This window comes from Schistocerca piceifrons, chromosome 1 (assembly GCF_021461385.2).
Source record: "Schistocerca piceifrons isolate TAMUIC-IGC-003096 chromosome 1, iqSchPice1.1, whole genome shotgun sequence".
NCBI lineage: Eukaryota > Metazoa > Arthropoda > Insecta > Orthoptera > Acrididae > Schistocerca > Schistocerca piceifrons.
The window spans coordinates 544,675,529-544,700,386 of record NC_060138.1 but is presented as its reverse complement, the minus strand read 5'-3'; the positions used below and the strand labels follow the sequence as shown (position 1 = coordinate 544,700,386).

Sequence of the window (24,858 nt, the reverse complement as noted above, 5' to 3'; positions counted from 1 at the left end):
CTTCTCCACGTACTGTAATTCCTACTCCAAATTTTTGTTTAGTTTCTCTTTAATGCTTGCCAAATGTACAGATTGAATAACATCTGGGACAGGCTACAACTCTGTCTCACTCCCATCTCAACCACTGCTCCCCTTCCAAGTGCCCCGACTCTTATAGCTGCCATCTGGTTTCTGTACAAATCGTAAATAGCCTTTCGCTCCCTGTATTCGACCTCTGCCACCTTCAGAATTTGAAAGAGAGTATTCTAGTCAGCATAGTAAAAAGCTTTCTCTGAGTCTACAAATGCTATAAATGTAGGTTTGCCTTCCTTAATGTAACCTCTAAAGTAAGTTGTTAGGGTAAGTATCACTTGGTGTTTCCCCACATTTCTCCCAAGGTTGGCTTCTACCAGTTTTTCCATTCTTTCCTTTCACGTGCTTCATTTGTGGCATTTTTAAATTTTCTCTTTTCATCAATTAAATTCAATATCTCCAGTGTTATCCAAGGAATACTGTATTCCTGGTCTTTTTACCTATTTGATCCTCTGCAGCCTTCAGTATTTCATCTCTTAAAGCTTCCCATTCATCTTCTACTGTGTTCCTTTCCCAGTCGTCCATTGCCTAGTGCTTCCTCTGAAACTTTCAGCCACTTCTGGTTCTTTCTGCTTATCCAGGTCCCATGTCCTTAATTTCCTACCATTTTGCAATTTTTTCAGCTTCAGTCTATAGTTCATAACCAAAAAAATTGTGGTCAGAGTCCACATCTGCTCCTGGAAATGTCTTACAGGATCTGAAACCTTCTGGTGTCATCACGTCTCTTCCCTGTATACTACCTCCTTTCATGAGTCTTGAACCAAATGTTTGCAATGATTAAACTGTGATCTCAGCAGAATTATACCATTCTTTTCTTTCTCTTCCTTCTCCTACCATCGAATTCCAGTCCCCCATCACAATTAAATTTTCATCTTACTTAACTATCAGAATAATTTCTTTTATCTCCGCATATATTTCTTCAATCTCTTTATCATCTGTGAAGCTAATTGGCATATAAACTTCTACTACTGTCATGGGTGTTGGCTTTTTATGTCTATCTTGGCTACAATAATGCATTCACTATGCTGTTCGTAGTAGCTTACCCATATTCCTTTTATCCAATATTAAACCAACTCGTGCATTAGCCCTATTTGATTTTGTATTTATAACCCTGTATTCACCTGACAATAAGTCCTGCTCTTCCTGCCACTGAACTTCACTAATTCCCTCTTCTATCCATCCATTTCCCTTTTTAAATTTTCTAAGTTTCACACATGATTAAGTGATCTAACTAACATTCCACGATCTGGTCTGCAGAATGCTAGTTTTGTTTCTCGTGATGACGACATGCTCCTGTGTAGTCTCCACCTATAAATTTTGAAAAGGCTGCTGCTCCTCCTCAGGAACCACAAGTTTGTCTGGCCTCTCAAGAGATACCCCTCCAGTATGGTTGAACTTCTTCTATGATCTTCTATGGATGTGTTAAAAACTGTAGCTATTTCAGCCAGCGAACTCTGCTTCTTATCTCAGTTTGTATAGTCCAATAACTGTCTGTCCCATAACACAGGCCTTCCCTTGTACAAACTAATTAAATGCACATTTTTGTCTTGAATAAACTCCTTGGCAGCTTCTATGGTTACTTTTTTGTGACACATCACTGACATTCACTCACAGAGTGTATCCATCACATCAGTAGTCTCAGCTGTACCGACAATATGAGTACATGTTTGTAGAGTGACTCATTGTACTGTTGATGTGGTGCAGTGGATAGTGTGCTAATATTTCATTCCTTTCTCATATCAAAATGGGGTCAAGCCTCTTCAGTGATAATTTTTTGTATTTTTGTTTGTTAATTCTATATAATATGTCAATAGTGTTTTTACATGTCATTTGCTGCATAGCATTGTGCAAGTCTCAAACTTCCGAAATAGGCTAACTGCTCGTGCTGTTAGTTTACTAGGAGGTAAAACAAGTGATTTTTTTTTTTCTCAGAAATGTGCTGCAACCACAAATGTGGCATGCTATTTCATGGGTACTTTTATTTAATGTGTGTGTGAGTTCAGAAAAATATTTCAACAAGCTGTAACATACAGCACAAATCTGGGATGCAATATGGCCACTCGGCATTCTCCAAGTGTTCTCAGCTCTCTCGGTAATGCTGGTGTAGTTTATATTGTCTGAGAACTAAGGTGAGCAACTCTAGAGAGATTTAAGTTGCTGCCTATCACGAGAGTGTAAAATCACAGAGCGCGACTATCTGAGATCTTGCCTCATTCTCAGACAGTGCAGGTGAGCTGACTTTCGGCACTGTTTACACAACACAGAGTTTACAGTTTCACTACTCCTGACATCTCTGAGGTCAGAGGTGTATGTGAAAGTCTTGTATGTTTGGTGCTCTGCAGCTTGTAAGTAATTGTTAAGTCATTTTGCTGTACATCGTCAGCTGCATGTAAAATATTTAATTGTCAGACCGGTATTCGAGCATAAACCCCCTGACAATGGGTTCTATACCTGAATACCATTCTGATAATAGTCTAATATTTTTACATGCAGCTCATGGTGTACTGTGAAATGTTAATATTCTTTCATATTCTGATTGATTACAATTAAGTAATATGTAAACAAGAGATTTGTAATTCATACAGGCCATTCCATGTGAATACTTTTACCTCCCTGTTCTCTTTACAGTTTATTCCATAGAGGTGCAATAAAAAGATTAGTGTTCCAAATTGTTTTAGTAATATAGTGTAGATTAGGTATTAATTAGTTATGGAGAAATTACCAGCTGGTCACTTAAGCATAAATATGTTTGGAGTTATTACATTATGCATTTTTTGTAATTAATGACAAAATTATATTACCTTACATGTTGTATATTGATCAGTTACAAATAACTTGTTTAACAAGTTCATAAGGTCACAACAGGCTTTAAAACTTTGTGATGTTGTACATAGTCTTTAAATTTGCCTTTTGTTACAAAAAGGAAGTGTAAACAATATTTGCAACAGAAAACTGGAGAGAACTGATTAACATTTTCTTTTTTTTTAATTTTTAGTTTTCAGAACATATTTTAAAAAAAACTAAAGTTACTTCGAGTTTTGGTGGATGGTAGATAAATTCTCCTTTTCCATAACAAATAATGTTATAGTATCCTGTATGTAGTGATTGGTAACATAAACGCCATTTATTTACAGGGAAAGCAGGGAAACCAAAGCAGCCTGGTGATGTATTTGGAGACCTTTTAGGTAGTCAGGGTTATGAGTTTGCATCCAAGAAAGAGTCTGGACCAAGGACAATTAATGAAATGAGGAAGGAAGAGCTTGCTAAAGACATGGATCCAGATAAATTGAAGGTGATTTAGAAGTGATTCCTTTTCTTTTACATATTAGATACATATTAATATAATGGAAGGAAACATTCCACGTGGGAAAAATTATATATAAAAACAAAGATGAGGTGACTTACCGAACAAAAGCGCTGGCAGGTCGATAGACACACAAACAAACACAAACATACACACAAAGTTCAAGCTTTCGCAACAAACTGTTGCCTCATCAGGAAAGAGGGAAGGAGAGGAGAAGACGAAAGGAAGTGGGTTTTAAGGGAGAGGGTAAGGAGTCATTCCAATCCCGGGAGCGGAAAGACTTACCTTAGGGGGAAAAAAGGACAGGTATACACTCGCACACACGCACATATCCATCCACACATACAGACACAAGCAGACATATTTAAGGGTCTTTAAATATGTCTGCTTGTGTCTGTATGTGTGGATGGATATGTGCGTGTGTGCGAGTGTATACCTGTCCTTTTTTCCCCCTAAGGTAAGTCTTTCCGCTCCCGGGATTGGAATGACTCCTTACCCTCTCCCTTAAAACCCACTTCCTTTCGTCTTCCCCTCTCTTTCCCTCTTTCCTGATGAGGCAACAGTTTGTTGCGAAAGCTTGAACTTTGTGTGTATGTTTGTGTTTGTGTGTCTATCGACCTGCCAGCGCTTTTGTTCGGTAAGTCACCTCATCTTTGTTTTTATATATAATTAGATACATATTATATACAAAGTTATAAGTACAATATCAAATTTAACTTTTTTGTGCATTTCAAATCTGCCATTTTAATTTCATTTGTCACATTGTGTGTTGAAGATGCTGTTAGTACTGGTACTCAAATAATTAGCTTGTGAAGGCTGAAGAAATCATAAATTTTATGCGTGGAAATTTATTTTTAATGTAAACAATTATTTTTTGATAAATTACAAAATAAATTTGTGTGGTACATATTCCTCAACTGGTAGGCTGTATTTAAACACAAATAACAATTGTTTCCCAGATCTTAGAATGGACAGAAGGTAAAACACACAATATCCGGGCCTTGCTGTGTTCTATGCACACTGTCTTATGGGAAGACACAAAGTGGAATAAAGTTGAAATGCATCAGTTAGTCACAGCAGCTGATGTGAAAAAAGCTTACCGTCGAGCGTGTCTGGCAGTTCATCCTGACAAGGTAAGCTCCTCATCAAAATAAGTGATAGAGACAGGTTCATAGCATATGAAAGATGCATAAAAGTGTTCATTGTAAAATAATTTGCCATGTTGTAAGGTTGGATCAAAAAATGTTAAAGTTGTATTCAGAGAAAGTCAAGGAGTGTTCTGAACTTGCAAGCAGTGTTTCCATTTTTTTTAATTTTTTTTTTTTTTTTATTTTTAATTTTTTTTTTTTTAGGTCATGGTTTTCATCTCTAAGATCCATGAAAAAGTAAAAACAAACAGAATTTACTGAATGTTTGGGCGTCATGTTATCTTTCTGTCTTTGTATTTTTATATCTTTTGTTTGCCTTTGTCCTCAGGTTTCCTTGGCTGCAGGTTGTGACATTTTAAGATGTCTGAGCTTTCTGTGTAGTGTAAATTAAATGAAACCAACAAATTAAGTATTTTTTTGGAGAGTTTTTTACGGGATAACTTTTTATATTGTTCTGGGACCACTGAGTAGTATGTGTCTTCTAATAACATTGTATAATTCCAAGTATGCTGCCAAGTTTGATTGCCTTTATTTTTAGAATAGGCCTGTTTTGGATTAATTGCCATTGTTAGGTTATCTATAAGTAATGGTACATAATTTTGGTACATTAATTCTAATTTTATAGGTAATTATTAAACAGATTTTGTTGTTACACATTTTTACATATGTCTGACGGTTTTGACATCCATGAGACATCGGTGGTTCTACAACTGTCTTATTTTTTTGTTAATTACATTCATTTGGTGTTATCAGAGAAAAAATGATTGGTTATCACCTTATCTGGCTTACTACTTTATTATCTGTAGTTTTATGCCAGCTTATTTGACAGCTAATCCAGCGATGTTGTATGGTTACAGGCAATTCTGTTTATCATTGCTGTTACATAGGTATTGCTCTTTGCTACTGTTAAAATATTTCTTTTTGTGTGTGTTATATCTGTATAATTTTTTTTATAATTGTTTTTTTAACTCTTGGTATTATGTACAAATTATGGCAAACCTATTTTCTTTGTTATAACTTGTTTTAATTATTATTTGCTTGTCTACATGACATCGCTGGATACTGACGTAATGTGTTTTTGTAGATGAATTTTGGTATAGACTCTGTGTAGTCCTTTGTTTTCAATTATAAATGGAACTGAAAATTCCTTTCTTGTTATTTTTGTGCTACACATTCTTTTCAACTTTCATAGGTGTGTCTTTCTATTTGCTTGTTGATAGGTTACCGAGTAATGTTGTATGGTTACAGTATTGTTTGCTTGAATCTGTCTTGTGAGTTTAGCCTTAATTTAATCTGGTCCTTTTGGTGTTACATGTAAAATTTTGATAACTTGTTCTATATTATTTTCTGTATTTAGGTGGAGGAAAAAAGTAGATGGATTGTTGTCGCTGCCTCTAACATGTTCTTGATAACTAGTGGAGAGGTTTCTGCCGATCTGACCAGTACCAAATGTATTACAGTCTTTGCGTTGAATTTTATATATTCTGGGTTTGAGATTATTTGTGATTTTGTTTTATCCGATTGAATTTGTGCTCTAAGATTGTGTCTTGTGTGGAATGTGAATCTTACATTTGTGGTTTTTAGTATTGTGTTATCTTTCCTAGATGTATAGTTGGTATATGTGTAAATTTTGGTTTTATTGCCGTTTCTTTTATGAGTGTTATTTTTATAAACAGCTTTCTGGGGAGGGCAACCACAGTTCACATATATATTATGATTAACAATAACAACACTCAATAACCATTCAAATTATCATAATAATTACAACAATTAAAAAGTGAAGAATGATGAGGTGTATCCGAAATCCACAAAGCAGTATAAAGATGGTGGTTTTACATCAGTATCCCTGCATCTTCAGGTTTATAATGGTAATATTTCCATAATGTAGATGGGCAACTACAGAGTTCCAGCAAAGTGCTCACATTATATGAGATTTTAAGTTTTACTTCATTGGTTTTATACAGTTGGTGTCTACTGTATCTTATATACTATGTGGTATTATCTGGCCTGGCTCATCCAGCAATCATGCTTGGTACATTTTTACAAGCATATTTTGGGTGCACTCAATTTTATTATGACAACTCACTTGTGGTTTGGCTTTTAACATTGATAACTTCTAAAAAGCTTGTACTCTTGTAATTGTCCAATCACATTATGGAAATTTAACGAATATAAACCTGAAGATGCGTCTATACTGACATGAAATTAGTAGTTATGGATAAAGCACCTTCATGCAGCTTGTAGAAACACCTCATCATACCTCACTTTTTAATTGTTATAATTTTTTATGATAATTTGAATGGTTATTGAGTGTTGTTACTGTTATTCATAGCATTATTTCTTTTCATATCATTGGTTGTTCTGGCTTGTCATGTTTACTGAGTAGCTGAGTGACTGTTTGTGGATTGCAATCATTTTGTTGTACCACTTTTGTAGGATTTTAATCTCAGTTTGTATGGCATCTTGTGGTACATTTATTATTCTATTAATCATAGCATGTTCTACATGTTTAAGAATGGCCTACCAGTAGAGAAATACACATTCTACATGTAGGGACCCAAAATTTACATATATACAAACTATATATCTAGGAAAGATGCCTAACAAAAGTAATGCACTACTCTTTAAAGACAGTGACAAAATTCATCTATTTTTAGCCACCACCTACAGGCCAAACAACACACAGTAGATAATATCCATATTTTACACTACACCAACAGGACCGCTACCTAACATTCTGGAAGAGATGGGAATCTACACACACACACACACACACACACACACACACACACACACACACACACAAGCACAAATAGCCACAAAAAGTACTAAATGAGTAAATCAACCTGAACACAAACCATAAATAAAGAAACTTCATTAAAATTATGTACTAGCCCAATGTAACAATATTACAAAAAGGAATGTTGCTATTCACCATATACTGAAGATGTCGAGTCGCAAATAGGCACAAGAAAAAGACTTTCACAAAGCTTTTGGCCATTAAGGCCTTCGTGAACAATACACACACACACACACACACACACACACACACACACACACAAATGCAATGGTCACTTACAACTGCAATCTCAGGCAGCTGAAACCACTCTAGGAGCAGCAGCACCAGTGCATGATGGGAGAGGCAATTGGGTAGGGGTGAGGAGGGGGAGGGATAGTATGGTGTGGATGGCGCACAGCGAAGTGCTGCAGGTTAGACAGAGGACAGTGGGGAGGGGGCGGAAGTAGTGGAAAAGGAGAGAAGTAACAAGACTGAGTGTGATTGTGGAATGATGGCTGTGTAGTGCTGGAATGGGGACAGAGAACAGGCTGAATAGGTGAGGACAGTGACTAACGAAGGTTGAGGCCAGGAGGGTTACGGGTACGTGGCATGTATTGCAGGGAGAGTTCCCACCTGTGCAAAACAGAAAAGCTGGTGTTGGTGGTTAGGATCCATGAGGCACAGGCTGTGAAGCAGTCATTGAAATGAAGGATGTCATGTTTGGCAGCGTGTTCAGCAACAGGGTGGTCCACTTGTTTCTTGGCCACAGTTTGCTGGTGGCCACTAATGCGGATAGACAGCTTGTTGGTTCTCATTCCCACACAGAATGCAGCACAGTGGTTGCAGCTTAACTTGTAGATCACATGACTAGTTTCACAGATAGCTCTGCCTTTGATGAGATAGGTGATGTTCATGACGGGACTGTAGTAGTTGAGTGTGGGAGGATGTATGGGGCAGGTCTTGCATCTAGGTCTATTACAGGGATATGAGCCATGAGGTCAGGGGTTGTGTAAGGATTTAAGAGTCTTTTGTGTAGGTTCGGTGGAGGGCGGAATACCACTGTGGGAGGGGTGAGAAGGATAGTGAGCAGGGCATTTCTCACTTCAGGGCGTGACGAAAGGTAGTCAAAACCCTGGCAGAGAATGTAATTCAGTTGCTCCAGTTCTGGATGGTACTAGGAATGCTCATCTGTGACCAGATGGTGGGTCTTTGGGAGATGGTGGGAGACTGGAAAGATAAGGCATGGGAGATTTGTTTTTGTACAAAGTTGGGAGGATAATTACAGTCTGTGAAGACTTCGGTGAGACCTTCGATGTATTTTGAGAGGGACTCTTGTCACTGCAGATGTGACGACCACTGGTGGCTAGGCTGTACAGAAGGAACTTCTTGGTATAGAATGAATGGTAGCTGTCGAACTGTAGGTATTGCTGGTGGTTAGTAGTTTGACATGGACAGAGGTACTGATGTAGCCATATTTGAGGTGGAGTCAACATCTAGGAAGGTGGCCTGCAGGGTTGAGTTGGACCAGGTGTAGCAAAGGTTCTGAAGGAATGTGGATAGGTGTCCTCCCCCTCGATCCAGATAGGAAAGATGTCATCAGTTAATCTGAAACAAGTGAGGGGTTTAGGATTCTATGTATTTAGGAAGGATTCCTCTAGATGGCCCGTGAACAGGAATTGTGGAGAGTCGGTGGAGAAAATGTTGGAGGGTAGGTTCCAAATACCAACCATTTCCTCCAGTGCTCTCTACAATTCCTGTCCCTTTACCACATGGTGCCCTGAATCACTATTGATGCCACCTCCCTTTACACTAAAATTCCTGATACCCATGGCATTGCCACTATTGAACACTTTCTTTCCCACTGCCCAACGGATTCCAAACAAGCCACCTCCTTCCTAGTCACCATGACCAACTATATCCTCACTCATAAATACTTCTCTTTTGAAGGCATTACCTACAGACAAATTCAGGGTATTGCTATGGGCACCTGCATGGCACCATCTTGTGCCAACCTATTCATGGGCAATCTGGAGGAATCCTCCTTAAACACCTCACCTGGTTCTGATTCATTGATGACATCTCTGTGATCTGGATCGAGGGTGAGAACACCCTAATCATATTCCTCCAGAACGTCAACAACTTCTCCCCCATTTGCTTCACCTGGTCCTACTCAATCCAACAGGCCACCTTCCTAGATGTTGACCTCCACCTCAAAGATGGCTACATCAGTACCTCTGTCCATATCAAACCTACTAACCACCAGCAATACCTCCACTTCGACAGCTGCCATCCATTCCATACAAAGAACTCCCTTCTGTACAGTAGTCCCCGAGGTCGTTGCATCTGCAGTGACAAGCAGCCCCCTCGAAATATACGGAAGGTCTCACTGAAGCCTTCACAGGCTGTAATTATTCTCCCAACCTTGTAGAAAAACAAATTTCCCGTGCCCTATCTTTCCAGTCTCCCACTGTCCGGCCATAGAGGAGCATTCCCCTCATAACGTAGTACCATACAGGATTGGAGCAACCAAATTACATTCTCCGCCAGGGTTTCCCACCTTTCGTTGTGCCCTGAAATAACAAATTTCCTGCTCACAGTGGTACTCTGCCCTCCATTGAACCTACACAATATACTTGTCCATCCTTACACAACCCCTGCTCCCCTTACCTCATGGCTCATACCCACCACCACCTACTCCAGTCCGGTCACGAACATCACCAATCCCATCAAAGGCAGGGCGACTTGTGAAATCAGTCATGTGATCTAAAAGCTAAGCTGCAACCACTGTGCTGCATTCTATATGGCCATGAGAACAAACAAGCTGTCTGTCCGCATGAATGGCCACCAACAAACTGTGGCAAGAAACAAGTGGACCACCCTGTTGCTGAACACACTGCCAAATATGACTTCCTTCATTTTAATGACTGCTTCACTGCCTGTGCCATACAGACCCTTCCCACCAACACCAGCTTTTCTGAGCTGCACAGGCAGGAACTTTCCCTGCAATGTTGCCGTAACCATCCTGACCTCAACCTTTGTCAGTCACTGTCCTCACCCACCCAGCCCCTTCCCTGTTCCCATTCCAGTAAGCACTACACAGCCATCATTCCACCATCACACTCAGTGTTTTTACTTCTCTCCTTTTCCGCCACTCCCCCTTACCCACCATTTATCCCCTGTTCTTCATCTAACCTGCAGCACTTCACTGTCCACCACCCCCACCCTACTATCCTCCTCCTCCCTGCCCCAGCCTCCTCCTTACCCTCACCCAGTCACCAATCCCATCATGCACTGGTGCTGTTGCTCGCAGTGTGGTTTCAGTTGCCTGAGACTGCAGTTGTGTGTGTGTGTGTGTGTGTGTGTGTGTGTGTGTGTGTGTGTGTGTGTGTGTTTACATCTATTGTTGACGAAGGCCTTAATAGCCAAAAGCTTTATTTGTGACAGTCTTTTTGCTGTGCCTATCTGCTCGGCATCTCCATTATACGGTGAGTAGCAACTTTGCTTTTCATAATATTGTTACATTCCATCCTAGATTTTCCATTGTTTGGTTGTACTAGGACAATGAATAGATACATAAAAACAAATAATGCGAGACAACCAGATATTACATTATGGCTAAATTCACAACTAGAGAGATCCCAGCATTTCTGAAAAACTGGCACCAAGCGGATGGAGATGCACCTACGAAAATTAAATGAACATATAGCACAAAAATAACAAGAAAGAAATGTTTAATTCCACTTACAACGTAATACAAATGAATAAATAGAACTGAACACAGCCTATACCAAAATTCATCTATGAAAATGGCTTACATGTCAGTATCGGCAATATCATTTAGACACACAACACACAATAAGTCGAATAAGTAATAACTAAGAAAATAGCTAAACATATGTAAAATATAAAAAGAAAATTCATTTATTATATAAGATTCATTCAAATCAAACCTGGTCAGTGCATCTATCTTTGCCTTACACTGAGGTGGCACGTAACTGTGGGTGTGGTAGCACCATGTATTGGTAGAAACACTGATGCGTACACACCATCTGATGTTGCATAGCGCCAGTGTGGTTTCACGCCGAAGAGAAGGTGGTCGCACAATATCATCCACTACAGAACACGCAGGTGAGTAAGCTGGAACAATGAGGAGTAATTAGATTTTTGGCAGCAGAGGGAGTTGGAGGCCATGAAATGTAACGACAGATGAAGACTGTGTACGGTGAGTACATACAGTCTGAGTCTTTAAAGTGTTGTGGAATGGCGCAAATGATTCTTTGAGGGTTGCAAGTTGCTGGAAGACGATGCTTGTCCTTGACAGGCTCATCGTGTCATCACACTGGAAATGCAACATCCAACGTACAGTCCCGACCTTTCACCATGTGACTTCCATGTGTTTGGACCTCTAAAACAAGCTATTCGCACACATCGATTTGCAGTGGACGACGAAGTGTGTGACTGATCCAGGCCTGGATCTGAAAGCAGCCTACTAGCTTGTTCAAGGATGGAATAGACAGACTAGTGTCACAACAGGATAAATGTGCCTACAGTTTTTGTGACTATTTTTGAGTATACATACTGTGTACAACTGTATTGCTGAGTTAATAAAACAAAATTGTTAAGGCTTTCATGACCACTTGTTGACAAATTTGCTATTGGCTTCAGTATCGGGTTCTTGGGTGAGATTTGTTTTACCTAAAACACAGAAAAAGAAAAATTATAACAGTAGCAAAGATCAATGCCTACACAGCAGCAATGATAAATAGAACTGCCTATAACAATACAACATTGCTGGATTAACTGTCAAATAAGCTGTCGCTAAAATACTGCTGTACAGAATATAATCTGACAACCACATAAAGTAATAAGTCAGATAAAGTGATAACCAACCATAATCACTCAAATAATACCAAAGGAATGTATTCAACAAACAAATAAGATAATAACAGAACCACTGATACTGCCTAGATGTCAAAACCATGTACAATAATGCTATCTATTTAATAATTACCTATAAAATTAGGAATTATGTACCAGTTCAGTTGAAATAGGCCTATCATAAAAATTATAGTACTCAAACTTAGCCATGTACTTCTAATATAATTGTACAAGTGTTGTAAGACTTGGCTTCAGCTGCCAGTGACGATGGTCATGGGCATGTGAGTTGTGCGCAATAATTTTTGTGTGTGTGTGTGTGTGTGTGTGTGTGTGTGTGTGTGTGTGCAGTCTTTTTCTTGTGCGACTCAGCAGCTCCTCTGTATGGTGAGTAGCAACTATCCTTTTCATAATTTTGTTGTTGTTGTGGTCTTCAGTCCAGAGACTGGTTTGATGCAGCTCTTCATGCTACTCTATCCTGCGCAAGCTTCTAATCTCCCAGTACCTACTGCAACCTACATCCTTCTGAATCTGTTTAGTGTGTTCATCTCTTAGTCTCCCTCTATGATTTTTACCCTCCCTGCTGCCCTTCAATACTAAGTTGGTGATCCCTTGGTGCCTCAGAATATGTCCTACCAAGCAATCCCTTCTTCTTGTCAAGTTGTGCCACAAACTCCTCTTCTCCCCAATTCTATTCAATACCTCCTCATTAGTTATGTGATCTACCCATCTAGTCTTCAGCATTATTCTGTACAAATACATTTCAAAAAGCTTCTATTCTCTTCTTGTCCAAACTATTTATCATCCATGTTTCACTTCCATACATGGCTACACTCCATACAAATACTTTCAGAAACGACTTCCTGACACTTAAATCTATACTCGATGTTAACAAATTTCTCTTCTTCAGAAACGCTTTCCTTGCCATTGCCAGTCTACATTTTATATCCTCTCTAATTCGACCATCATCAGTTATTTGGCTTCCCAAATAGCAAAATTCCTCTACTACTTTGAGTGTCTCATTTCCTAATTTAATTCCCTCAGCATCACCTGACTTACTTTGACTAAATTCCATTATCCTCGTTTTGCTTTTGTCGATGATCATCTTGTATCCTCCTTTCAAGACACTGTCCATTCCATTCAACTGCTCTTCCAAGTCCTTTTCTGTCTCTGACACAATTACAATGTCATTGGCGAACCTCAAAGTTTTTATTTCTTCTCTGTGGATTTTAATAACTACTCCGAATTTTTCTTTTTTTTCCTTTACTGCTTGCTCAATATACAAATTGAACAACATCGGGGAGAGGCTACAACCCTGTCTCACTCCCTTCCCAACCACTGCTTCCCTTTAATGTCCCTTGACTCTTATAACTGCCATCTGGTTTCAGTACAAATTGTAAATAGCCTTTTACTCCCTGTATTTTGCCCCTGCCACCTTCAGAATTTAAGTCCAGGGGCCTTGTTTCAACTTTGGTCTTTCAGTGCTCTGTCAAACTCTTCACGCAGTATCATATCTCACATTTCATCTTCATCTACATCCTCTTCTATTTGCATAATATTATCCTCAAGAACATTGCCCTTGTATAGACCCTCTATATACTCCTTCCACCTTTCTGCTTTCCCTTTTGTGCTTGGAACTGGGTTCCCATCTGAGCTCTTGATATTCATTCTCCAAAGGTATCTTTAATTTTCCTGTAGGCATTATCTAGCCTACCCCTCTCTGCATCCTTACATTCGTCCTCTAGCCATCCCTGCTTAGCTATTTTGCACTTCCTGTTGATCTCATTTTTGAGACGTTTGTATTCCTTTTTGCCTGCTTCATTTACTGCAGTTTTGTATTTTCTCCTTTCATTAATTAAATTCAATATCTCTTCTGTTACTCAATGATTTCTATTAGCCCTTGTCTTTTTACCTACTTGATCCTCTGCTGCCTTCACTATTTCATCTCTCAAAGCTACCCATTCTTCTTCTACTGTATTTCTTTCCCCCCCATTGTTCCCTTATGCTCTCCCTGAAACTCTGTACAACCTCCGGTTCTTTCGGTTTATCCAGGTCCCATCTCCTTAAATTCCCACCTTTTTGCAGTTTCTTCAGTTTTAATCTACAGTTCATAACCAATAGATTGTTGCCCCTGGAAATGTCTTACAATTTAAAACCTGGTTCCTAAATCTCTGTCTTACCATTATATAATCTATCTGAAACCTTCCAGTATCTGCAGGCTTCTTCCACGTATACAACTTTCTTTCATGATTCTTGAACCAAGTGTTAGCTATGATTAAGTTATGCTCTGTGCGAAATTCTACCAGGTGGCTTCCTGTTTCGTTCCTTATTCCCAGTCCATATTCACCTACTACGTTTCCTTCTCTTCCTTTTCCTACTATCTAATTCCAGTCACCCATGACTATTAAATTTTTGCCTCCCTTCACTATTTTTGTAAGGATTGCTAATTCAGGAATGTGTGTCAGTTCACACTTTTTGAATAGTAGATCTGAGACTGTAAACTGGTTTTTCTATGTAATTGCTAACAAGTTGTAAGATACAATACTTATCAGATCAATTGAAGAGAATAGACTCAATGAGAAATGAAAAAGGCCACATAGTCTACAATGAAGACCAGCAAATATAGGGATGGTATAATAAAGTAGAAGCAAATTTGAATATTATGGAACACATACGCTCCAACCAAAAGTCTCACTTCATTTATCAATTGCTCCCCAGTTTTTACCTCCAAGAGGTGGAATTTTAATGCTGCTTATATACACACAAAGTGCCTGAAGCTGTTACAGCTTTCAAAGTTATTAGTTCCTTCCTTGTGGAGGAAAGAGGGACAGGATGTAAAAGGTAAAAAGACAGAGGGACAGACTGTAGAAGATAAAAAAGAAGGGCAGGTCAGTCAGACTCCAGGATAAGAGGGAATCAGCTATTGTGACAGAGATAACTGGTACAGGGGCATCAGAGAAAGATCATGTCAAATATATTTCACTGAAAAGCACTGTGCTTCAGGCTGGAGATAAGGGCAGAGTGGGAAATAAAAATTGATTAAGAGGAAAAGAACAATAGCACAACCAAGAACTATGCAGAAAAGGAATTGAGGAAAGACACTAATCAGAGGAGAGAGAGGGAGGGAGGCAGGAGTGACAATGGAAAAACTCATAAGAAGAGTAATTAAAAAGACATTAAAAATGAAAACTGTTGATAAGTAAAAGAAAAAGGGGAGTACGTTATCAAACTGACTGTGCGGATGAACATACATGGGATTATCTACCTTTGGGATACCCTGTACCTAGTTGCTGACTATGCCCTACAGCATGATTCAAAGGATATAGTCGTAATCCCACCCCTAGTTTCCCTGAACAGTGCATATATTATTGTGTTGCATCATCCTTCTGGACTCAGCCTCCATTGACATACAATCCCTCTACCACCCCTCCCTAAGTCTGTTTTTTACTATCATTTTTTTTAAATTTTTTATTGGCTTTGTATTTATTGTTTTAATTATATTCAGAAGGAATGGGTTTCCTAAACTAAACCAAAACTGGTTTCCTTAATCATTTTTATTTAAATGTAACCTCACCAGATAAAATATTAGTCACCTCATTTGTAAGAACACACTTTTCACTTTCAAGTATTACTCGTTAAACTGTTCCAACGATGTCCCATAGGGTGTAGGCACTGTCAGGCAGCCATTAGCTCAATCGTGGGTAGGCACAGGTTGAGTAGATACCCACCGGGCACCTTGTTGCAAGCATTCTGCACCAGCACTACCCACTCAGCCAGCCTTACTCACAGGTTCCCAACCGATGTAATATGATCAAATATGCCATAGCCTGGCTGCGTGTGGGTCAGCTCCACCTATGGGTGCCTGGCTGCAGAACTATCACCAGGCAGTCATTTTACCCTCTATTGCTGACTGCCATGGCAGTGAAGTGATACATGGAAGTGCCAGTTGGTTGTATGGTATCAGAGCAGTAAAATTAACATGGAGACTTGACAGAATAGCAGAAGGAGCCTTGTGTTTGGATCACACCGTGAATGGAGTTGCCAGATTTGTTGGTGTATCAACGTGGACTGTCCAGCATTTGTACAAGGAGTGGTGTACCACCATCAGCCGTGTAACACGGCATAAGAAAAGTGACCATAATAGGAACCTAACTAACAGGAATCAGAGACGAACATCAGGCCTTATCATTGACAATCATTTTCAAACCTCACAGGAATTGTTACCATCAGTCAGTGAATACAAGTCCATCTCAACCAGATTATAATCAACAATCACAAAGAAAACTGCAGGAATGGACATTTGGAGTCTACTTCCTTGCTAAAGGCAATTGGTGACACCAACACATAAATCTGCACATCTTCTGCAAGTAAAATAACACAGTCTAGAGAGCAGCTTACAGGAGGTGCCTAATATGGTTTGGCATGTCACAATTTTCCCTCTTTTCAGAAAATAAAAGGCCCAGCTAGGAAAGTAACTCTGTGTTAGATGATGTAGGTGAGACTGGAGATATTTCTGTGGTGGTTAATGAGAGCTCTTTGGATCATGATGTGGGCCCACTCATTTAGGTTATTTCAACATTCTGTGTGACTCATTGTTGCCCATTCTTCTATATTCTCATGATGAATATGATGTGGACACTGTCATCTTCCAATGTGACAAGAGCAATGTTCCCAATTTGACAAATACTTTGTTTTTATGTATGCAGTAAACACATGCTGTTCTATATGCACATATTTATCTTTCTGTGTTTGGCAGCCTAGTCAGGTAGTAAAAACAATGTGGATCAAGGTGTTGAGTTGTAATGTACAATGACTTACAAATCTGTTTCCATATCACACATTTGCTGTGAGTAACGGGACTTCTGTACCACAACTGAACGTTACAAATACATTTGTGTGCTCGCGAAAGGTTACAGTATTAATACGCAGGGTATTGTGAATAAAAACAGAAGGCAACAATAAAATTACAAGAAAAGCCCAGTTACACTGCAAACTTGTTCTCAGCTCTTGTGATTTTCGAGGGCAATTGTGCATTGTCTTGAAAGTTGAGCTTGTTCCTCAGATGGTGGTGCACTGCCTGCAGTAGTTCAACACAGTCTAGATTAGATTAGATTAGATTAAATACTAGTTCCATGGATCATGAATACGATATTTCGTAATGATGTGGAACGAGTCAAATTTTCCAATACATGACATAATTAAGTTAATTTAACAACATAATTAAGTTAATATAACAACTTTTTATTTTTTTGTTTTTTGTTTTTTCTTTTTTTCTTAATTTATATCTAAAAATTCCTCTATGGAGTAGAAGGAGTTGTCATTCAGAAATTCTTTTAATTTCTTCTTAAATACTTGTTGGTTATCTGTCAGACTTTTGATACTATTTGGTAAGTGACCAAATACTTTAGTGGCAGTATAACTCACCCCTTTCTGTGCCAAAGTTAGATTTAATCTTGAATAGTGGAGATCATCCTTTCTCCTAGTATTGTAGTTATGCACACCGCTATACTTTTAATTGGGTTTGGTTGTTAATAACAAACTTCATAAGAGAGTATATATACTGAGAAGCTACTGTGAATATCCCTAGATCCTTAAATAAATGTCTGCAGGATGATCTTGGGTGGACTACAGCTATTATTCTGATTACACGCTTTTGTGCAATAAATACTTTATTCCTCAGTGATGAATTACCTCAAAATATGATGCCATATGCAAGCAATGAGTGAAAATAGGCCTAGTAAGCTAATTTACTAAGATGTTTATCACAAAAATTTGCAATGACCCTTATTGCATAAGTAGCTGAACTAAACGTTTCAGCAGATCATCAATGTGTTTCTTCCAATTTAATCTCTTGTCAATGGACACACCTAAAAATTTTGAATATTCTACCTTAGCTATATGCTTCTGATTAAGGTCTATATTTATTAATGACATCATACCATTTACTGTACGGAACTGTATGTACTGTGTCTTATCTAAATACAGTGAGAGTCCGTTTACAAGGAACCACTTAGTAATTTTCTGAAAGACATTATTGACAATTTCATCAGTTAATTCTTGTTTGTCAGGTGTGATTACTATACTTGTATCATCAGCAAAGAGAACTAACTTTGCCTCTTCATGAATATAGAATGGCAAGTCATTAATATATATTAAGAACAACAGAGGACCTAAGACCGACTCTTGTGGAACCCCATTCTTGATAGTTCCCCAGTTTGAGGAATGTGCTGATCTTTGCATATCATGAGAACTGCTTATTTCAACTTTCTGCACTCTTCCAGTTAGGTACGAATTAAACCATTTGTGCCCTGTCCCACTTGTGCCACAATACTTGAGCTTGTCTAGCAGAATTTCATGATTTACACAATCAAAAGCCGTTGATAGATCACAAAAAATCCCAATGGGTGGTGTTCGGTTATTCAGATCATTCAAAATTTGATTGGTGAAAGCATATATGGCATTTTCTGTTGAAAAACCTTTCTGGAAACCAAACTGACATTTTTGTTAGTACTTTATTTTTACAGATATGTGAAGCTACTCTTGAATACATTACTTTCTCAAAAATTTTGGATAAAGCTGTTAGAAGGGAGATTGGACAGTAATTGTTGACATCAGATCTGTCCCCTTTTTTATGCAAAGGTATAACAATAGCATATTTCAGTCTATCAGGGAAAATGCCCTGTTCCAGAGAGCTATTACACAGGTGGCTGAGAATCTTACTTATATGTTCAGAACAAGCTTTTAGTATTTTGCTGGAAATGCCATCAATTCTATGTGAGTTTTTGCTTTTAAGCAAGTTTATTATTTTCCTAATTTCAGAGGGAGACAACATTTAGAAAATGATTATTAAAAATATTTTCAACTTCTGACTTTTTGTTCGTAAAGTTTTCATTCAATTTGATGGTAATACTGTCTTCCTGTGCTCTTGGTTGACCTGTTTCTCTTTTAATAATATTCCAAATTGTTTTAATTTTATTATCAGAGTGGCTGATTTCAGACATGATACACATACTTCTGGATTTTTAATAACTTTTCTTAATGTAGCACAGTAGTTTTTTGTTTGATAGTTTCTGGGTCACTACTCTTTCTTGCTGTCAGATACATTTCCCTTTTCCAGTTAAAAGATATTTTTATACCCTTAGTAAGCCATGGTTTGTTACATGGTTTCTTACGAGTATATTTAACTATTTTCTTGGGGAAGCAGTTTTCAAATGCATTTACAAAAGTGTCATGAAATAAATTATATTTTAAATTGGCATCAGGTTCATGGTACACCTCATCCCAGTCTAACTGCTGTAGGCTTTCCCTGAAATTTGCAATTGTTAAATCGTTGACTGAACGTAATACTTTGGAGGACTGTTTAGTACTGCTGAATGGAGCTATGTCATATATTGTAACTAACTGTGCACCATGATCAGAAAGACCATTCTCAACAGGCTGTATGAGAACCTTTCCTTTTTCTAACATTTGCAGGGCTCTGCTGTCTGAGTTTCTCATTGTGCTTAGGCCTAGTTCCTATACCAGTGGACACATGGTGTTCAGAGAGGCAGATTATGTCAACTGGGTTGGGTGTCTTTAATTCATCAATGCAATTACCTAGGACTGAGATACAACTTGGTGGAGATAAAATTTCTGGTGATTGGTAAAAATTTATAATTGACAGCTGTGATTGGTGATCCAATGTGCTAGAATTGTGCTGTTTAATTTCTTTCCTAAACTGAAGATTTGTTTCAATCCTGACCTCTCGTAGAACTTGACATTTTTCTGTCTTACCTATCCTAAAAAAAGGTGCTCCAACACCTGTAACCACTGGTATTTTACCATTCATGGCAGTGCCTCCCCCCTTAAATTTCCTGCTATTACCCCAGCCAGTTTACCCTTCTCTTTCCTGTTGAGATGTAGGCCGTGCCTGGTATAGTCCCACCTACTGAGAGAATCAACAGGAACCACACCAATATGAGCCCCCGCACCTGACCCAAGCAGCCATTCCAACTCCAAATTAACTCTCCCAACAGAAGAGTTCAAATGAGGCCGGTCATGCCGTCTCAGGACAGATACAAATTCAACATTGGCGTGTCTCGATGCTGACGCAATCTTTACCAGGTCACACTCTATACTGTACCAAGGATCTGATACTGTTCCCTGGCCCTCCCAGAATAACCACGGTGTCTTCCCTGGTAAATCCTTTACAGAGTGAACCTAAATCCTCTGTCAGCTGATCCAGACCAGCACTTGGTTTGAAAAAATTTGTGACCCGGTATTCTGGTCCTAATTCCTCCTGCAGAAGTTGGCTTACACCTCTGGCATGAGAACTGCCTAACAACAAAAATTTCTTCCTTTTCGATGACTTTACTACATTCTTTTTCAATTTCCTATTGAAAGTTAGTCGTGTCCTGTCTACACCTACCTCTGCTTGAGGCTCATCAGTTTCTAACTGAAGCAACAGGTCAAACTTATTTTTGACATTCACCACAAAACTGTCAGACTTAGTTCTAGGCCTGTTCCTTCTGTTACCTGTTGCCACTTCCCACCTCTCTTTGCCCTTCTCCCTCCTTAACCTGTCCAGATCTTCCCTAGCCTGATCTAGCTCAGCCTGAAGGGCAGCAATTTTCCGCTCCTGTTCAACTATCTTCCTATCTCTGCTGCAAATCCTACATAACCACTGATGAGCCTGATCCACTTTCCTGACACCCACGCCACTGCAGTCCCCCCCCAATGAAAAAAACTACTGCATCCATCACACCAAACCCTGGAACTAACAATTCTATGGCAAGTCAGGCACTTCTCACTCATGGCAAAAATAATACTTTAGCTAGAATAAATCAATTAAATTACCGAAAATCAAAAAAGACGTTACAAGAATTAAGCCTATTCACAAATGTATATAAGCAAGTTTCTGATTTAAAATTCCGCTGTTTTTCTGAGATCTGTATTAAAACAATGAAGGTATATGCTATTTATTATATATTTCACTCGATGAAATGAAAAAAAGGACAATTAAACGAGATACTTTAAGTTTGATTCTCCAAAAACGTTACGAGAATTAGGCCTATAAACAAAATCTGTATTAAAACAATGAAGTTATATGCTGTTTACGGTAGTTTACTTATTTGATACCGAGAAACTAGTCAAATAACCGTGAAACAAGAAACAAACACGTTTACAAAATTTAAGCCTAAACGCGACTTCGCGAAGTTATGATCTTTTCGTATTTTCTAAAAAAATACGCAAAGAAAAGTGAAACCTTTAATGGCAAGACTAAACGATACACTAATGCACGTATTTAATTTGTTGTCGGTGTTAAACTAAATTATATTCCTGCCTAAATCACTTAACTTTCTGGAAATAGTTTCTGGCATCACTTACTCAGCAGCCATCTTGGAACCAGAATCTGTTCAACTGTGTAGTGATTACAGAGTTCTAGGTGCTCAAACAATACACGAGATTTACCCCAGTTCTAACATTCCTAATTTGACAAATACTTTGTTTTTATATATGCAGTAAACACATGCTGTTCTATATGCACATATTTATCTTTCTGTGTTTGGCAACCTAGTCAGGTAGTAAAAACAATCTGGATCAAGGTGTTGAGTTGTAATGTACAATGACTTACAAATCTGTTTCCATATCACACATTTGCTGTGAGTAACAGGACTTCTGTACCACAGCTGAATGTTACAAATACATTTGTGTGCTCTGGAAGGTTACAGTATTAATACGCAGGGTATTGTGAATAAAAACAAAAGGCAACAATAAAATTACAAGAAAAGCCCAGTTACACTGCAAACTTGTTCTCAGCTCTTATGATTTTCAAGGGCAACACATGCCTTGTGCATTGTCTTGAAGGTTGAGCTTGTTCCTCAGATGGTGGTGCACTGCCTGCAGTAGTTCAACACAGTCTAGCACATGATTTGTAATCGGAAAAATTCTGTATAGTAGTATAAAGGTTATGAAACTTCTATTATGATAATGACAAGTAATTAACCTATTTCAGTCATGACAAGTCACTGTTTAAATCTTCCAGTTCAGTTGGTTCCAGTCATATTGTTCTCTGACCAATGCAGTTCTTAGATCTTAATTTAAAATATTGTTTTGTAGCAGAATAGGCAAATAGGAAAGTTTATGAAATGTGCATTAACAAAATGTTGAATTTGTTGAATTATTTATATTATTGCTCTCCAAGAGGGAAAAGAAAGACAGCAAGATGTTAAGAGACTGAAAACAGGTCTAAAATATTTAACCAAAATTTCTCAATATAGCTTCCTCATGAAAGATCCTCTGCAGGCCATGCTGATACACTACTGATGTAATCTATTATTGTTAATAACCAGGGAGGTGATGTGGAATTCCTCTCTTGCTCTGTTTTCACAAATGTTAATTTCTGTATTTTGTCCTCCTTTGTGTCCATCTGGCTTTGATCATGTATTTGAGTCAGTGGTTTTTTTTCCCTTAATTTGATATCTTCATTATATCATGATTATTTCACTGGTATCAGGAGCAGTTAAGAGAGAAATGTCATAATGCATAAAAATAAAGGAAAGGCAACCACTTACTTGTTGTGGATGGGTATGTGCCTCATAGACACACATAACAGAAAGCAGGATTCTCACCAGTTTTCAAGCTCTTGCTCTTTTCCTAGCAAAACACACACCTGCACACCTACACTCCTGCAGCCACAGTGAGACATTGTCATCAGTTAATGAGAGCTGTTATGAGGCTGATGGAGGTGGGAACAAGGTAGCAAAGTATGGTGTAAGACAGGTCTTCCACCAGATGAATCAGTGGCTGCACGAGTCGAAAGAAGTTCAGAGAGTAGAGCATATAAGAGAGAGAGACAGGGAGGAGGAGTGGGGAGGGTAGAGGAGTAGTAGGGGGGGAGGGTCGAAATGCTCTTGTATACTCAATCCTCTTTTATGCTCAATCCTTTGATTCCCTTTTCTCTTGCCATGTAGCTGCTGAATCATAAGTCAAAAGACCTGCCTCACACTACTCCCTCCTTACCTCATGCATGTTTCTCTACCCCCTCCCCACCTTCATCAGCCCAGCCAACTGCTCTCTATAAAAAGTATCAGTCTCACTGCAGTCACGCTAGTGTAAATTTGGGTGTCTGTGTGGTTGTGAATACTGTTTTCTGTTACATGTGTGTAGGTGCCACATCAGTCAACTACAGGTGAGTGGTTACCTTCCCCCTCTTTTACTACTTGTTCCATCCATAAATTTCCATTACAGTTGTGCATTGCTGATTCAGCTCTCTTCACTCCCATAGTCTTCTACCATTGTTTTTACTTACCCACCTAGATAGATGTGCATGTTAAGGTGCCATTTTGGGAGTGGTGTTTGCTAGCTCCAGATCGAATCTGCCAGGTAGATCAATGATAAAGATTGGTGTGCCAGCTAGTCTGAATGTGGGTTTTAGATGGTTTCCCATACCCCACTAGATGAATACTGGGCTGGTATCTAAGTACCACCTCAGTTACAAGATTCACAAACATTTAGAAAACTTCCACTCAGTTTCATGTGAATAACACTACACATGTAGACATTTGGGATACACACATTACAGGGTTATTACAAATGATTGAAGCGATTTCACAGCTCTACAATAACTTTATTATTTGAGATATTTTCACAATGCTTTGCACACACATACAAAAACTCAAAAAGTTTTTTTAGGCATTCACAAATGTTCGATATGTGCTCCTTTAGTGATTCGGCAGACATCAAGCCGATAATCAAGTTCCTCCCACACTCAGCGCAGCATGTCCCCATCAATGAGTTCGAAAGCATTGTTGATGCGAGCTCGCAGTTCTGGCACGTTTCTTGGTAGAGGAGGTTTAAACACTGAATCTTTCACATCACTATGCATGAAACTTGCCCGCGCGCGTTCAACCGTTTCTTCGCTCACTGCAGGCCGACCCGTTGATATCCCCTTACAGAGGCATCCAGAAGCTTTAAACTGCGCATACCATCGCCGAATGGAGTTAGCAGTTGGTGGATCTTTGTTGAACTCCGTCCTGAAGTGTCATTGCACTGTTATGACTGACTGACGTGAGTGCATTTCAAGCACGACATACGCTTTCTCGGCTCCTGTCGCCATTTTGTCTCACTGCGCTCTCGAGCGCTCTGGCGGCAGAAACCTGAAGTGCGGCTTCAGCCGAACAAAACTTTGAGTTTTTCTATGCATCTGTAGTGTGTCGTGACCATATGTCAATGAATGGAACTACAGTGAATTTATGAAATCGCTTCAATCATTTGTAGCCCTGTACATGGCAACAGGAAGGGGTGGCCACTCCTTAAATTAGCCATGCCAAATTTGTTGATAAACTGTGCAGACCCTGCGCTGATGCAGGCCAAAGATACAGTACAAGAAAAAGAAGAAGACTGTCTCATTTACTTACCTACAAATCATTAGTTAATTCTTTATTCCTTATATGCCTATACTTTTTTCTCCTCCTCCTATATAGTACCTGCCTTCAAAACACACACCGTCCACCCTCTTGAGTGCTCACTACAGTAATGGCCCACAGGCTGATAAGTACTGTATTACAACTCCTTGCTCTCAAAGCAGTGGCCCCTTTCCAAACATTTAATTCAAGTACTGTTTTTAACACATTCTCCATTACCGACGCATGCTGCCTAGCTTGGCTGTTAGCTTATCATTTACTTACCTATTTACGATC

The 24,858-nt window shown here is 38.8% G+C and overlaps 1 protein-coding gene across 3 annotated transcripts in view; it reads left to right on the top strand.

Moving 5' to 3' along the window:
* Positions 1-24,858, top strand: part of LOC124800021 (cyclin-G-associated kinase) — a 263,298-nt gene that overhangs the window by 230,664 nt on the left and 7,776 nt on the right. For all 3 annotated transcript variants that reach the window (XM_047262964.1, XM_047262963.1, XM_047262965.1), the window contains exons 22-23: positions 3,207-3,364; positions 4,336-4,509. In XM_047262964.1, the coding sequence (XP_047118920.1) occupies positions 3,207-3,364; positions 4,336-4,509 (332 nt within the window). The remainder of the gene's footprint in view (positions 1-3,206; positions 3,365-4,335; positions 4,510-24,858) is intronic.